Genomic DNA, 15,652 nt, shown 5'->3' on the forward strand with positions numbered 1-15,652 from the left:
TCTCCGTAAGAAGCTGACGAAGATACATAGCCTCAATGGTGGCGTCATAAAGGGCCCGGTACTCGGCTTCAGCGGAAGAACCTGCAACGGTATCCTGCCTTTTGCTAGACCAAGAGAAAGGGGCAAATCCAAGGGAGTACAAATAACCACCATGAGAATGTCGGGAATCGAAATCACCAGCCCAGTCGGAGCCAGTGTAACCACGCAGGGTGATCCCATGACTGTAGTGAAGTCCATATAAATAGATACCTACTAGATAGCGAACAACCCTCATTGTTGAACTCCAATGTGGCCCCTTAGGAGCATTGAAATATTGACTTAAATGGATGTGCAATAGGAGATATCAGGACAAGAATTTGTGAGCCAGATAAGTTTCCCAACCACTTGGGAGGTAGGCTCGCTCTTCATGTGGAGGTGAGTCCACTTCCTTTGATAGTTTGACGATGGGATCCAATGGAGTAGCCACAGGGATAGCACCATCAAGAAAGTAGGAAGTAATGAGTGGAGACAGTACTTCTGTTGAGACACAAAAATACCATCAAGACGTTGGACCACCTCCATGCCAAGCAAATATGAGAGAAGACCGAGATCAATCATCTCAAAAGTTCGTCTAAGCTATGCCATGATTTCAGCCATTTTGGCTTGATGTGAACCAAAAATAATGAGGTCATCAACATACAGCACTAGGTAGCAAACCATCCCCTGATCAATGTGAATATAGATATTGGGGTCACAGTGAGATGGTTGAAAACCTTGGCTCTGGAAAAATTTGTCGATGCGATGACACCACACTCGGGGGGCTTGCTTAAGCCCATACAGAGCTTTATGCAAGCGAAAGACTTTGTCCTCAAACCCGGGGAGCGGGAAGCCCAGAGGTTGGTCAACGTAGACATCCTCTTCGAGAATGCCATTAAAAAAGGCACTCTTAACATCCATCTGATAGACTGGCCATTTGTGGTGAGCAGCCAGATTGAGTAAAAGACGGATTGTCATCATTCGAGTAGTGGGTACAAAAGTCTTGTCGAACTCAATGCCTTCTTTCTGGTGAAAGCCTTGCACAACAAGCTGGGCTTTGTATTTGTCCAAGGTACCATCGGCTTTAGATTTGGTGCGGAAGATCCATTTGGTTCTAATGACCTTCTTGTGACAAGGGCAATCCACAAGGGACCACGTGCCATTACGGTCAATGCTTTCGAGTTCAAGTTCCATAGCCTGTTTCCAGGATGGAAGTTTGATAGCATCTTTCCACAATGTTGGCTCATCATGCGCCACATAGTCTGCGGAAACGACAGAGGCGAATGAGGCACGAGGAGCAAGTCTGGTGGACCGACGAGGACCATCCAAAGGGATATCATGGGAAAGCATGCCAGAATCACACATGGTTTGTTGATACCAGCGAGGTAAATGGTCCCTAGGTGGCTGTCGGGAGGAGGAAGCCTCCTCAAGAGCCGAAGTTGTAGGTGACTGATGGGGTTCATGTGGCACAGTCTGAGATTCTTGTTCAATTGGTATGGGCAGCGGAAGGCGAAGTAAATCTCGCTCATCGAAGACAACGTCTCGACCAACGAAGACTTCGTTTGATCTTGGATGCAAAACTTTGTAAGCCTTTGATTCAGAAGAGTAGCCCACAAAAATGAGCAACTCACTCCTTGGCTCAAGCTTGCTCCTTGTGTCATTCGGAGTGTGAGTGTATGCACGACACCCAAAGACACGGAAATGGGAAACAGTTGGCTTTTCGCCAAAAAAATTCCTCAAACGGAGTCCTATAGGGAACAGCGACCGTGAGGCAACACTTCAGAAGATACACCGCAGTGTTGACCGGTTTTGACCAAAGGCGTTCAAGCAGCTTCGCTACAAAAAGCATGGAGCGTGCCATATCCATCACAGTTCGGTTCTTCCGCTCGACCACTCCATTTTGTGAGGGAGAGTTGGTGAAGGTGAGTTGGCGTTGAATGCCCTGGTCTTGTAACAACTTAGTAAATTGATGGGAGATAAATTCACCACCATTGTCACTACGAGCAATCCCAATTGAGACGCCCATTTGATTAGTGACTAACCGAACCCATGTGGAAAAGTATTGGAAAGCGTCGGATTTATGCTTTAGGAAATATACCCACATGCACCTTGAATAATCATCAACAATCAGCATGTAGTAGAGAGATCCATTCAAGGAAGGGGTTGCGGATTGGCCACTCAAGTCGAAATGAATCAACTTGAGGATTCAAAGACATCTTTCCTCCATGATACGGATTATGACATTCTTTCAACAGCATTGGAAGGACTCTTGCACTTGCCACACTCTGGATTGGAAGGGGCAGCAGCAGCAAGTGCTTCCCTTTGGGAACAAGAGTAACGAGTATGGCGATGCCATCTTCTTACAACTCATATGCTTCATGATAGAAATGCAACGCTATGGAAGCAACTCCGGGAGGCTACCGATCAAGTTCAAACACTGAAAGAGCATCTAATAGCAGCAGAAGCAACACACAGGGATGTCATCCTAAACAGCTTAAAGGCTGTCGAGGAGCAGGAAGTCCGATACCAAACACTTGAAAAAAATAATATTGTTTTGAGTCAAAATTTAGTGTAAAAAATCAAGGAAAATACAGAATTAAAAAATCTGTTAGAGATGGCCGAGAGGCATGTGAAGATCCCTACACTCCCCACGTTTCCGATGGACCGTCAATTGGACGGGAACAACTATGGCATATGGAAGGTTATGATGGAATCTGTTCTGGAGTCTTACAACCTCGCTGATTTCATCGTTGTTGGGGTTCCACGGCCGAAAGTAGAGGAAGGGGAGTTACCGTCGATCTGAAAGGACCGAGAGGCACAAGCACAGATGTGGGATCGTGTAAACGCCAAGGTTATGATGGAATCTGTTCTGGAGTCTTACAACCTCGCTGATTTCATCGTTGTTGGGGTTCCACGGCCGGAAGTAGAGGAAGGGGAGTTACCGTCGATCTGAAAGGACCGAGAGGCACAGGCACAGATGTGGGATCGTGTAAACGCCACGGTCCGTTCGTTTATCTTCCTCAACTACACACCGCACGTAATCAATCATGTAAAGCATATGACGCTGGCCAGAGGTATATGGCAGCATTTGGCTTCTCCCCTCCTCAGGGTGGAGGTTCGGAGGCCTTAACTCGTCAACAGTCGAAAGGCCGTAACACGGACAAAGGGAAGGCTTCATCTGAGAAGTCTTCTGAGAAGAAGTCCGTCGCTGACCGCGAGAAACTAAAGGCAGAGAGGACCTATAATGATTGTGGCGAGAAAGGCCACTATTGGAGGCAGTGTCCCAAGCGGAAGACCGAGAAGGGTGAAGATTCCTCAACAACAATAATGAAGACTCCGGCTTTTGTGCACCTGGAGGAGGTGGACACCGATGTTTCATTTTCTTCGGGCAAGGAGGAGGTTGGAGGATTCTCCGCAACGGATACTCGGGAGTGGATTCTAGAAAGTGGTGCTTCCAAGCACATGAATCCTTCCTGTTCAAATTTAGAGGATCTCTGCAGGTATTCTGGTCACATTCTTACTGGGGATACATCCACTATTCCAATTCACAGTGAGGGCAGGTGGGAGATAGTTCCCGATGGCAGAGGGGGGAAGCATTCCTCCCAGGTGTTGTATGTTCCGTCACTTGGTTTTCATCTGTTGTCAGCGCATCAGGTTTGCAAGACTAGCGTACGAGTGGAGTTTGATGAGCATTTTGTTGCTCTCCGAGACAAGGCAACATGCCAGGTAGTTTGGGAAGGTGGAGTGGAGAATGGAGTTTACAAGCTTTCAGCACTCTCTCTCCCAAGTCCTCAGTTTTGTGATGAGTGGCTATCTGGTAATGGCCGCTTAAGTGTGGATACGCTACAGGTGCAGGCTTTCCAGGACCAGATGGTGGATAGCTTGCCAGTTGATGGCAGCAGTTGGCACGAACTTTCCAGTACTGATGTTGGTGGTTCTTGTGTTTGTCAGTCAATGGAAACTGAACAAGTAACTTATGCTCTGATGTCTTGTAGTATTCGAGACAAAGAAACTCCTGTATATGAGAATGTTCTTTCCACGGGGACCTCTCGGAAAGCCAGGCAGGTGGCAGTTGATTACTTGCAGAAAAAGGTGATGGTTGACAGGTTTCAGAAGGCCTTGCATGGTCTTCAGCAGGTTTCCAGGACTTGGCTTTGCACCGTAAAAGGTGTTGATCCTTGTGAGCAGTGTGATACCTCTTTGACTCGGAAGCAGAATGGTTCATTGATTTGGTTGATGGACACCAGATTGGACGTGAGCTTCCGGATGAGGCAGTTAAGCTCATGGTTGCAGATGACTCTTTGGGAGGCAGGATTGCGTATCTTGTGGTTTCTGCGGCATGTGAAGGATCATGGACTCTTTTACACAGGAGGGGGGTTGATTGATGGAGTCCGACTCCACGGTTGGAGTGACTCAGATTTGGGAGGAGATCCGGACACGAGGAGATCTACTTTAGGCCCAGGAGCAGTTTTATGGAGCAGTAAGAGGCAGTCATCTTTTGCCTTGTCGTTGTCAGAGGCAAAGTACCGGGCTGCTTGTGAGGTGGTATGGTTGCAGAGGTTACATGGCAGGATTGGGCTTCCAATGGAGGAACCCATGGTCATCCAGAGGCACTTTGTTCCTGAACAGATCGTTGCTTATGACATCTTGCTAGAGTTCTGTTCGACGGAGGACAGTACAGTGGACCTCTTCACGAAGTCGCTATCTCAGGATTTGCTCAAGCGGCACCCTAGCTCCTTGTGGTTGGTTTTACAGCTAGGAGCTGAGAGGGGGTGTTAGAAGTCATCTCCTGTCTATACATATACACCAGGGCCTCTGTTGTGGGTGTGCCCACCCTTTGTAGGTGTTTTATTATTTTTCCTCACTCCTCGTATTTTTTTCCCATTTTTTCTATTTTTTCTGTGGCATGGGAGGTAGTCTTGTAGTGGCAGGAGGACCTTGATCTTGGCCGACTGCATCTGTGTATACACTAGAGGTGGCTGACTTTTTTGCACAGGTCGTGGACCTTCTTGATGCTGGCCGACACCCCCTGCTGCTGGCCGACTGTACATTTCAGCAGGTCGTGGAGTATTTGGTCCTGTCGGCTGCCCTACAACAGGCCGACTACTGTTTGGGGGCCATATAAAATGGCCCCACAGCCCCTTGTCACTTGTGTATCACTTCGGGATCTTCTTTGTGTATATAGAGCAGAGTTACACTCCTCTATCTCTCTCTCTTGTGCTGTTGTTTTCTGCATTGCGTTTGCTCGTGTTCCCAGACCTGGTCATCATCTCCGCTACGTATTCTGATAGTGACACCCCATGCATGCAACATGCAAGCTTTTCCAGCTACATGCAATACTTTATCTTTTCATGCACCTAAAAGCGTTGCAAGTTTAATTTTCCTAAAAGTGAAGCATGCAAGCTCACTTTTCTCCAAAAGAGTAATGCAAGATTAGTTAACTCAAAAGAAAAGTTAAAAAAAGTAAGCCTCTTCCCCACTTTTTACTACACGAGTTCCTCCTTTGCTAGTAACCATTCTTTGTGATCCAAAAGTCTTGCACAAACCTCTCCCTACCACATCTTTTCATGAGCAATAACCTCCACTCCTTCTCTTCATCTGTGCCCTAGGCTGAATACAACTCTACAAATTCAGATTTCCAGCCTCATTTCAACACACTTCTTGGCCCTTGTTTATTGCTCTATCTAGTGCACTTATTATAGAGTATTTCTCTAGCCATACCGTAGTGTTTTTCTCTCTCCAAAACACTAAGAAGCTAGTTGAATTCTGATTTTCAGAATTGAAAGTCTCCATTCAAGCTAGAAGAAGAAGACTATTCCCAAGATTGAAGCTGTGGAAGAATCACCTTGGCTCCGGTTGCTACAAGTTCTATGGGGGAGAAACCGGGATTGAAGTTGAGCTACATTTGCAGAAACCGGGATTGTTGGGCAATCTTGGTGAAGGTGCGGGGCACCATATTGCTAGCTTGTAGTTGGGCTACTTGTGGGCAAGTATAGTTTTTGAAAGTTGTTTTCACGTTCAATCATTTTGGAAGAAACGGTGGTGTATGGCTAGGCCAATCCACCCGTTTTATGTACTTGTGAAATTGTTACTCCCTTAAGGCAATACATATCCTTCAAGGGGGGGGAACAACCCATCTTTTGGTCCCTAGTGCAATATCATTTCTTTTCAGTATTTCCAAATTGTATAATCAATTGTTATGGCTATGTATGTGAGATATGGCAATGATCAAAAGATAATAATCTTGTGATTTAAATACTAAAATTATGTATTACCACGCGCCCGTTTGTGACAATTTTTGTGGGATGAAGCCCGAAAAGCAACGGGTGTAGGCTCAAGCATCTAGCCACATAATATTTTGGAGAGCAGAGACTGAAAATAAAGACTGAACCTTGACCTGTTTTGGCTGAGATAAAACCCTTGTCCTTGACCTTCAGCTTTCACCCTTTGCGTTGGCTTCTCCCTTGGCTGTATGGGCCCTTGAGATGCTTTAGCACTTTGTGATTGATGAGATGGAATGACTCAAATCATGGCTGACCTTTTATACCCTTTCATGTACCCAGTCAACCAGTAGCATAAGTTGGGTGGCAGCATTAAATGCTCACGACTTGCTTAAATAGCTTTTAATGCTCTTTTTATGTGGTCATTTCACACTGTGGTTGCTGGCCTAACTTCGTTAACTCAATTCAGCCCGTGCTTACATGCAAAAAACAACAAGGGGTATGCCCACAAGATTTGTTTGATTCACTCCCACCTTTGTACAATTTGGTTCAGCCATACGTAGAGCAATCAAGTGCCCCACAAGGTGGGGTAATTCAACCCCTAACAGCTGCAAATAATTCAACCCCTAACAGCTGCAAATAAGCCCCCATTGGCTGAGATTCAGCTTGTTTTACAGCCCATAGATGAAGCTGTTGTGAGGATGCAGTGGATAAGGAACGGACAGCCCTTCAAGAGTCCAATCGGGTGCTGAGATGGTTATTGGATACATTATGTGATAGCAGAATGGCAGCTCCTTTGCCTGGCAGGACACGTGTAGGTTTTCATTATGCATCTACTTATGTTGTGGATCATGCTGTCATTGCCAATTCATGCAATGAAGAGGAACCTGTTTCCTTTAATAAAGCACGAGAAGATGATCATTGGATGCGTGCCATGCAGGATGAGTATGACTCAATCCTGCATGGCACTTGGTATTTGACCGACTTGCCTTATGGCAAGAAAGCCATTGATACAAAGTGGGTTTACAAGCTAAAGAGAAAGACAGATGGTAGTGTTAACTAGGCTTGTTGCAAAGGGTTATGCTCAGCAAAAGGGCATTGACTATGATGAAATCTTTGCTCCCACGTCATGTGTGACTATCATTAAGCGTATCATTGTATTGGTAGCACACCATGGTTGGCATGTACATTAGTTGGATATCAAGACTGCCTTCTTGAACAATGATTTATACATGAAGAGATTTATGTATCTCAACCTCGTGGTTTTGTTCAGAAGGGACAAGAGAAGAAAATATGCAGGCTACAGAAAGCTTTGTATAAGCCCGTTGCATTACGATTTGGGTTCAATTTCTTCAACATGATGGTGGTACTATCATGTTACACTATAAATTTATATAGAAGCTACTAAAGAGGTTTAATCTTGAAGACTATAAGACTATTGCTACATAGAGATAGGTACCAAGTTTAGTCTCCAGGATCTAGGTGATTTCTTGATAACATGTTGTATCGGCAAGCTGTTAGATGTCCAATTTACTTGTGCAATATGAAGCCAGACATTCAATTTTGGGTCTCCCAATTGAGCACATTTATGCACAGCCCAGGTACCAGACATTGGTAGGCTGTCCAGCAGGTTTTCTGCTACTTGCAATACCTTTGATTGTTTTATCCCAAGGGGGGAGTGAGTCACAGCTACATGCCTTCAATGATTCCGATTGGGCTAGATGTTACAACACCAGTGTCTACTAGCGGCTTTTGCTTCTGTCTTGGTGGTTCATGTATTTCATGGCTCACTAAGAAGCAGCCCCAACAGTGACCACTTCAAGCTGTGAAGTTGAGGGAAGCTTTAATAGATCTAGTTGAGTGTGTTTGGCTCATACGCATATGGATGATTTGGGTGCTGGGTAGTCCTCCTCCACTACCATATTCACTGACAGTCAAAGCTTACTGGCAGTTGCAACAAACCCTGTGTTCCATGCTCGCACTAAGCACATTGAGATGCATAGGACATAGTCACAGGAAACGGCCGTTTTAGTCCCTTGAAACGTGTTTCTCCGTTTCAAGACCCCATCCGTTTTCATGGTCGTTTCTGATTTCCCAACTGATGTTGTCACAGGAAACGGCCGTTTCCACCCCTAAAAACGCATTTTCCCATTTCCATTCCTCGAACGTTTCCGTTCCCATTTCTCGTTTCTGGTGACTATGGCATGCCGCATAGGAGAGACTCTCAACTTGGTTTATGTGCTTACACATGATATTATGGCAGATTTATTCACAAAGACTCTTTCTCGTGAAAAGTTCGAAGCTTTCCACAAAGCTTTGGGCTTATTGCCTTTTGCTAATTGATCAATCATATTCCTGTGCATGTTCACTCTAGGGGGGGTTTGTAGACTGAATGTCATGGTAATGATATGTGAACTCATCTAGGACTAGGCCAAGCCACTTTTTCCCTCTTTAGGAAGTTTTTTCCCCCAACCATGTGAGCACCCTCTTATCCGCATTTTAGGGTATACTAATCTTTTGTACTTGGAACACATTTCATTATCAAGCTATCTACATCGAGTCGTGTGCTCTCTCTTCCATCATGCTTTTCTGCATCTCCATGACTGTGTGTGCGCATTGCTGCTGCTACTGCTGCTGCTGCATCCCCGACCCCAACAAAATAACGCTAGGCCCCAGACCACACAAACAAAGGGAATCAAAAAGCAACAGCTTTTGGAGGGTTTTTACCTTGATCATCCACCAAGCCGAATTGGCAACCTGCATAGCCATTCGCATTTTTGAAAGCCTGGCACTTCGAGAGAGAGTCTTTTCATTTAATCCGCTGAACTCTCCATCTAGAAAAAGCCTCAGCTTCAATGTTTGCTTGCCTTCGCGGCCTTCAAGGCTTGCAAATGCATAAGCATTTGGAATGGCTGACCCTTCTTGGAACTGGCCAGAAAAAAAGGAAAAGAGTAAAAAGCACATCGATCAAAATCAAGAACCAATGCTTGCCTAAAGGAAATGAGTTAAACTGGGCTCTTTAGCAAGGTTGATGCATCTTATGTGTGAAGGGATGCTCCCCTCTAAAGTACTTAGATATGCTGCATTGCTTTGCAAATGTGCAGGAGAGAAAGAGAGAGACATGGCACCTTCTCTTTGCTGAGCAGAATGATGTCATTGTCCGTGAGCTGTTCTACCATGTGAGCTTGGACAGCAACTTGGGCGAAGTAGAAATCATGTGCTTTCTCACACTTGATCATGGCTGCCATCTCCCAGTCAAGAGAACCTGCAAGCCTACTTATTAATATTTGATGCCTACACACACACCCTTATTCAGATGAGTAAATCAGGCAGCTGAAGACCAAAACGCACCCCCTTCTTCTTCTCCTCTGCAGATTTGGGCCTTTACTTCCTCAAACAGAAGAGGTTCAAAAACAGCCAGGTATTCCTTGATATCCCCAAACGTAAGCGGCACACTCCGTAAGCCATGTGCTGCTTCCTTCTTCCGCTTCTTCAAATTAGCCTAGCAGAAGAAGATGAAATAGCCATTTACAATACAGAAACAGTACCAGGTCTTCAGTCTGTAGTTGCTCCTACACATGGGGTGTGGAGGAAGGTAGACGGTCCCTGCCACATTAGGATGGTGCCCCCCGTGTATGGATACTCCCCACAATTATGTAAGTAAAACAGTAAAGAATAGCCATAAAAACTAATCTTGGAAGTCATGTCATGTTAGTTTGCACACTTAGAAGGTGGTCATTCATGTATGTAAGTAAAGCCAGTAAATAATACTTGGGCAAACTTTCAGCACAGAGATTTTGGCCTTTTATCGTGTTGTGGGTTTGGGGTAAAGGATACGTAACACCAAGTTCAGGTATCTTTCTGCTGATTAATGCATTGAGCAAGTTTAGAGCAACCGTCAAAAAACCACCCGACTGGAAGGGCCTATGCTGGAATGCAAATCAGAAGTGAAGGGCCGGCCCTCCTCCCGCCGCCCCTTACAATGACACTCCTCCCTGTAGGAAGTGAGGCTCGAACCCGGCTCCTCGAGCTTACTCAAAAAAAAAAACTTGAGGTGAAGGCATTTTTACTGATCAATTTACATTTTCTTTTGATGATGAGCTTATTAAAAACTTGGATGATGTTAAAAAAGTTATCAAATGTATGTATGGCATTCTTATGGATGAGGAGACTTTGATTGCTTAGATAGATCAATTCCTTTTAAAGATTGGAATAATAATTTTCATGAATATCCTCAATCCTATGTTGAAGAGCATTTTATCAGGTTTTGATATAGTCTCTCGATTTAACTCATTGAGGAGAATAATGATAATAAGGAGTCTACGCTAGAAGATAACATTCACATTTGCCTTACTTGATCAATAGAGGGATTACACAATTTTTACCCATAAATATCAACCTTTTTCCTACCTTAATAGTTTAGTTTCAATCTGTAGTAAAAGGTTCAGCCAGTACTAGATAGTATGCAAATCCTAGGCATGGATATTCAAAATGAGGGGCCTAAGCTCTCTCTTTGAGGATTATGGTCCTCAACGATTGCAAAATCTGTATAACAACTTTGCTCTCTCATGCACAGGAAACCAGAAAAACAGAAATAAAAGAAAAAAGAACCTTGATCTCCGAGAGAAGGCGGAGGTAGTCCCAGCTGAGAACCATCTTCTGCAGGCGGGTCTGCAGGGACGAGACAAGGGAGGCCTTGTCTGCTGTGGCGGTGGCGGTGGTTCCTGCAGATACCCCAGTGCCCACCATCGCCACCATGCTTGCTCCCTCGCTCGCTCTTCAGTCTCTCCACGATCACTATGTACATCAGGTGTCAGATGAGGGCGGCGGCAGTGGTTGCTACTGGCTCAGGCACACTTCAGACGTTTTCCAACTAGCAATTCCTTTCTTCAGACGTTGCACTCATCACAGACGTCTGGTTTCCGCCACACTCAGTGTGACCCAGGCTTCATAGCCTCTTCATAGCCTTTTCCCACCAGCCCACTTAACTCGGCTTGTGAACACTTGGCCATAGAGTTTGTAAGTGTGTTGATACTGGCAAAGTTAGGAATTCCTCACAAAACAATATCATATCATAAATGCCCAAAATCTCCTCAGCACAATTAATTGTATCGTGGGAAACCACCTTAAAGGGAAGTCATGTGTTCCTTAGAGTAAGCATGTAGTCTAGTTTTGTGCCCTCTTAAAAATATCCCAGAACCCAATCCTTGAAGGTCAAAGCATAAATGTTTCTGACCACGAGGAATCTCTTCCCTCACCAGGCATATCAACAACTAATAATGTTGGCGAACATGTACTCTTTTGAGTCACCCACTAGGCATATCAACAACAAATAACGTTGGCAAAAAGATACTTTTTGCTGTGCAAAAGTGTCCTAATACTAGGACATTTTACTGCTAAAAACCAAGGAGGTCATGGGAGAGAGTTGCCTCTTTAATTGCTCCTCTACTGTCGGTCTGAATGAGCATGGAAATTGTCTATACAATGTAGTACTCTTTTCTACCATGTTCAGATGTTCTGTGTCTCTAATTTCATGAAATGTAATGTTGCAAAAAACATGTCTTGCAAGGGGAGCACGGGTTGGAGATGTTGTAGCATCTAGACTTCAAGGTTTCATTTTTTTAATGGAAGTTGCCTCCTTTTGAGTGGGATTTTAATGCTTGATTCAAATTAGCACTAGGTGAACAATCTTTCCATTTTTTCAAGTCAAGGGCTTATCTTAGCCTTGCCGAATCATGTGTCATTGGGTCTTGCCTTGCCAAATCATGTGTTGTTAGGTCTTACCCTTTGAGTCCTGTGATATGGGTTCCCTAGTTCATCCATTGCATCCTCACTCCATTGTCACAAGAAATGCTCCATGGCTATGGCGGTGAAGGAAGAGCTCTCTATGCCTAGATGGCGGCAAGAAGAGAATGGCCTACGTGGTAGTTCTCTCTCACAAAAAAGTAGATGAAGAAGAAGCTAATGAGAGGGAGCAACCTACAAGCAAACCTATTCAACCATGCAAGAATCCAATAGAGCACATGCACACAAGAGTAGAGAAGAGAAGAGAAGAGATGACAAGTATTCTATTGCAAGAGAATGAGTGTGTGCATTGCTTATTATCAAAATTGATTTATATACAAGTGACTAGTGTTCACACGAGGCCATTACTAGTCTTAAACAAGTATGTACACAAAGTCCTTTAACATTCAGCACATGGTAAGGCCATTTTATATGTTCCAGTGCCATTGTTAGGAGTTTTGGAGAACCACAAAACCCTATACAGGAGTAGCCAAGGCTGTGTGTGTTGAGCTTTGGTATACTTAAATGAATGCACTTTGTGATTGTGATTGGAGTAGTAGCAGGATCCTCTGCCTGCTAGACGACAAGGGTGCACTAATGATATGCTTACATTGTGGATTTGAATGAGCATCAACTCATCTTTGTATATATAGCATGTTTCTTGTTACAATGTGTGTGCGATTGTGACAAGGCTCAAGAAATGATGATGGCTAGCTCAAAGGCTCTCACATGATGACTAGCACTCTTGCTCTTGAAAAATCTTAGACAAGCACACGATGGTTTTTTGTCTCGTTTGGGACATGGGATGTGTGATTGGGAGGTGGGCATTACCACTTGGAGCTCTTGTATTTAAAGGATTAATGGCATTGGACTTGGGGAGATGGATGGCACTAATATGGTGGTCTTGTAGTGGGATGCTTGAGGTATGGCATGGTGGCTATGGATGGCATGCTTACCTAACATTAGTGTGTGGAGGAGTGGCATGCCAAATACCCTAGCAAAAGCTATCTTATCTCATGGTGGGCTTGCATATGACCAAGGGCTAAGCCTTGCCCTTGCAAAAGTGGCTCTTTCACGTGTAAACAAGAGCTATAACTCAAACTCTAAATTTCCAATACTAAGGCTGTAAGCCTTAGCCTTGGAAGAAGGCGAGTGGGGCATGATCTGGCCAACGACGGCATACATGGAGGACACACGGTGAAGGCACGGGCAGGGCCCTATCATGATCACGATGGTGAGGTGCTATGGCAAGTCGACGGCTTCAAACTGCAAGAACGTGGCAGTGATAGCGTGGTAGCCCTGGCCGACTAGAAAGCAGTTGATCCACGACAGCTTGGAAGGGGGCTTCGTGGAAAAGTTAGTGACCTTGAGCCTTGTTTGTGTTATTGCTTGTGTGTAGTGTTGTGTTAGTGTCAAGAAAGTTCTTTTGAGTTGGGTTGTTGAAGCATTGTTCAAACCCTTGATGTGCTTAAGACTCGAGCTTGTAAAAACCACCTTGTAGTGTCCCTTGTGTGTGGGATTGTTGGATCGTGTGTGCGATCCATCGGTGTGTGAGCCCCTTGAAGTTTTTTTGAAGTTATGTTCCCCTCAAGTTAAGCGGTTGGTCTTGGGTATTAAGGTGTGTTTGATGTTCAAGCTATTGAGTTCATTTGATTGTTGTGGACTTGTGGCCATGAGGGTATGTTGTGAAACAAAACAAGCATTCTCATGGTGTGTCTCTTCATAAGTTGTATCACCTCTCTTCCGACTCTCCCACTATCATTCTGCCCAATGCGGTGGTGTGAATAAATTGTGGGTGTGTTAAGTGGCATATTTCAATTGAACATCAAATACCATGTACTTGTCTCTTGTACTTGAACCCTGGATGTAACACATAAGAAGTGAAGGTTTCCAGATGGACGTGGTTGGCTCACTCCAGATGGAATTCGAGTGATTTGGGTTGATCATACTTTTAGATGGACGTGGTTGGCTCACTTCGGACAGAGTTCGAGTGGTTTGGGTTGATCATACTCTCAGATGGATGTGGTTGGCTCACTCCAGAATGTTACCATTCCATGGGATTTTCTTGAGGGAATCATACATGCCAAATTTTATAATGATGATGAAGTAGATCGATACCTCCTTTTGTACTTCAACCACCCATCCATCTTGATGTTTTGTATATAAATAAACACTTGCTACTAGCTCACATGTTCAAGGTATCTATTGCAGTTGTACAAATCCACTTGAAAGCTATCTACTTTGATTAAACATAGCCTACTCCCCTATTTCATGTCAGAGTTATATTGTGCATTTGCAAGGTAGAAGTGAGAGAGCATTGATTGTATATACCGTGTGGCTGGGTGTTGTGGTTTTGTTGGTGTTCCATGCTATATGGTTGGGTTTGCTATAGAGGCCTTGATTTTATTTTGCTCAACCTAACACCGTCTTATAAAAGATAGCTACACATTTGAGCGAGTAAGATAGAGCAAAGTGCCTTACGGTAGGGCAAACAGGTGAAACCATGTTAATATACAAAGTGGTTAACATACCCCCCTTCATAATCATGGTGATCATGGCTGCATGTCACCTAGGTTCTCTATGGTGAAACTACTACCCAGCTAGGAGAGGTGTGGATAATCCACAACACATCGTGAAGTTATCGTGCAAGGTTAAGTAGTGGATTCAGGACCGATTTGTAACTAGATATGAAACATGTGGTATAGGGGAAGCTAGTGTGGATGGGGTCATGGATGATGGAGGAGAGTTGAGATTGTTAAATATTAATATTGATGAATGTGAAAAATGTGGTACAGGGGAAGCTGGTGTGGACGGAGTCATGGATAATGGAGGAGAGTTGAGATTGTTAAATATCAATATTGATGAATGTGGGAATAAACCGGTGCCAGGTGGTTATGTAAACTAGCACTTAATAACTTAGTATTCTAGGTTTAAATAAAGTGATTTTAGTGTGTGTAAACAGACAATAGTGTGTTGGTCCTTTTGTGTGTGGGAACAACCTCTTAAGAGGATCCTATGTAAGAAATGATGTATGTAGGTGACACCTCTTAGTAGGAACACTTGGCATCATAGGTTTGACATGTGGCATATGTGGTGGCAGCATACGTATACACCTTGTAAAGGGAGGTCTCTCCTATGAAAGGACCTTCATCAGAATGTTATGCCTAATCTTTCAAGCTTATCTCATGCCCCCTCTTGCCAATCACTCTTGTAAACCCTAATAGCCAACATCTGGTATCAGAGCCTCTCCCACTGTCTATGATTTCTGCCCCCACTATCTATCCAGACCCACAGAGTGCCATATGGATGCACTGGAGGATTTTTGTACATAGAGAGGGCTCACTCTGAACTTTGGGAAAACCAAGGTGATGATCTTTCATACCTCACAAAGAGTGATGTGGGACACACAGTGATCACATATCGAGGTAGTCCGATGGCGGTGACGAGCTCTTATGTATATCTTTAGGTCACCTTTACGAGTACAAGGGGGAATTTCCCTATGAGGTAGGCTTCACAAGATAGATTGACTAGAAAGGGGAGATACCATTTTCTCTTCAGAGGGGGTTTCGGCCCACCAAATCGAGTGATCGACTTACTTTCTGAGTCTGTTTCTCATTTAGTCACAAGCACAG

General features: G+C 44.3%; 1 protein-coding gene across 3 annotated transcripts in view; it reads right to left on the reverse strand.

Annotated features, from left to right (window-relative positions):
• MAA3 (P-loop containing nucleoside triphosphate hydrolases superfamily protein) overlaps positions 1-11,281 on the reverse strand; it is a 59,569-nt gene extending 48,288 nt beyond the window's left edge. For all 3 annotated transcript variants that reach the window (XR_015264228.1, XM_086787489.1, XM_086787488.1), the window contains exons 1-4: positions 10,848-11,281; positions 9,588-9,738; positions 9,365-9,501; positions 8,964-9,164 (exon numbers count right to left, since the gene is read on the reverse strand). Coding sequence is in view for 2 of the 3 variants with exons in the window: in XM_086787489.1 (XP_086643615.1) it covers positions 8,964-9,164; positions 9,365-9,501; positions 9,588-9,738; positions 10,848-10,994 (636 nt within the window). In the remaining variant the exon portion in view is untranslated. The remainder of the gene's footprint in view (positions 1-8,963; positions 9,165-9,364; positions 9,502-9,587; positions 9,739-10,847) is intronic.
• Between the last annotated feature and the right edge of the window lie 4,371 nt (positions 11,282-15,652).

The sequence above is a fragment of the Cibotium barometz genome, chromosome 51 (assembly GCF_041138505.1).
Source record: "Cibotium barometz isolate CiBa-2024 chromosome 51, ASM4113850v1, whole genome shotgun sequence".
Lineage (NCBI taxonomy): Eukaryota > Viridiplantae > Streptophyta > Polypodiopsida > Cyatheales > Cibotiaceae > Cibotium > Cibotium barometz.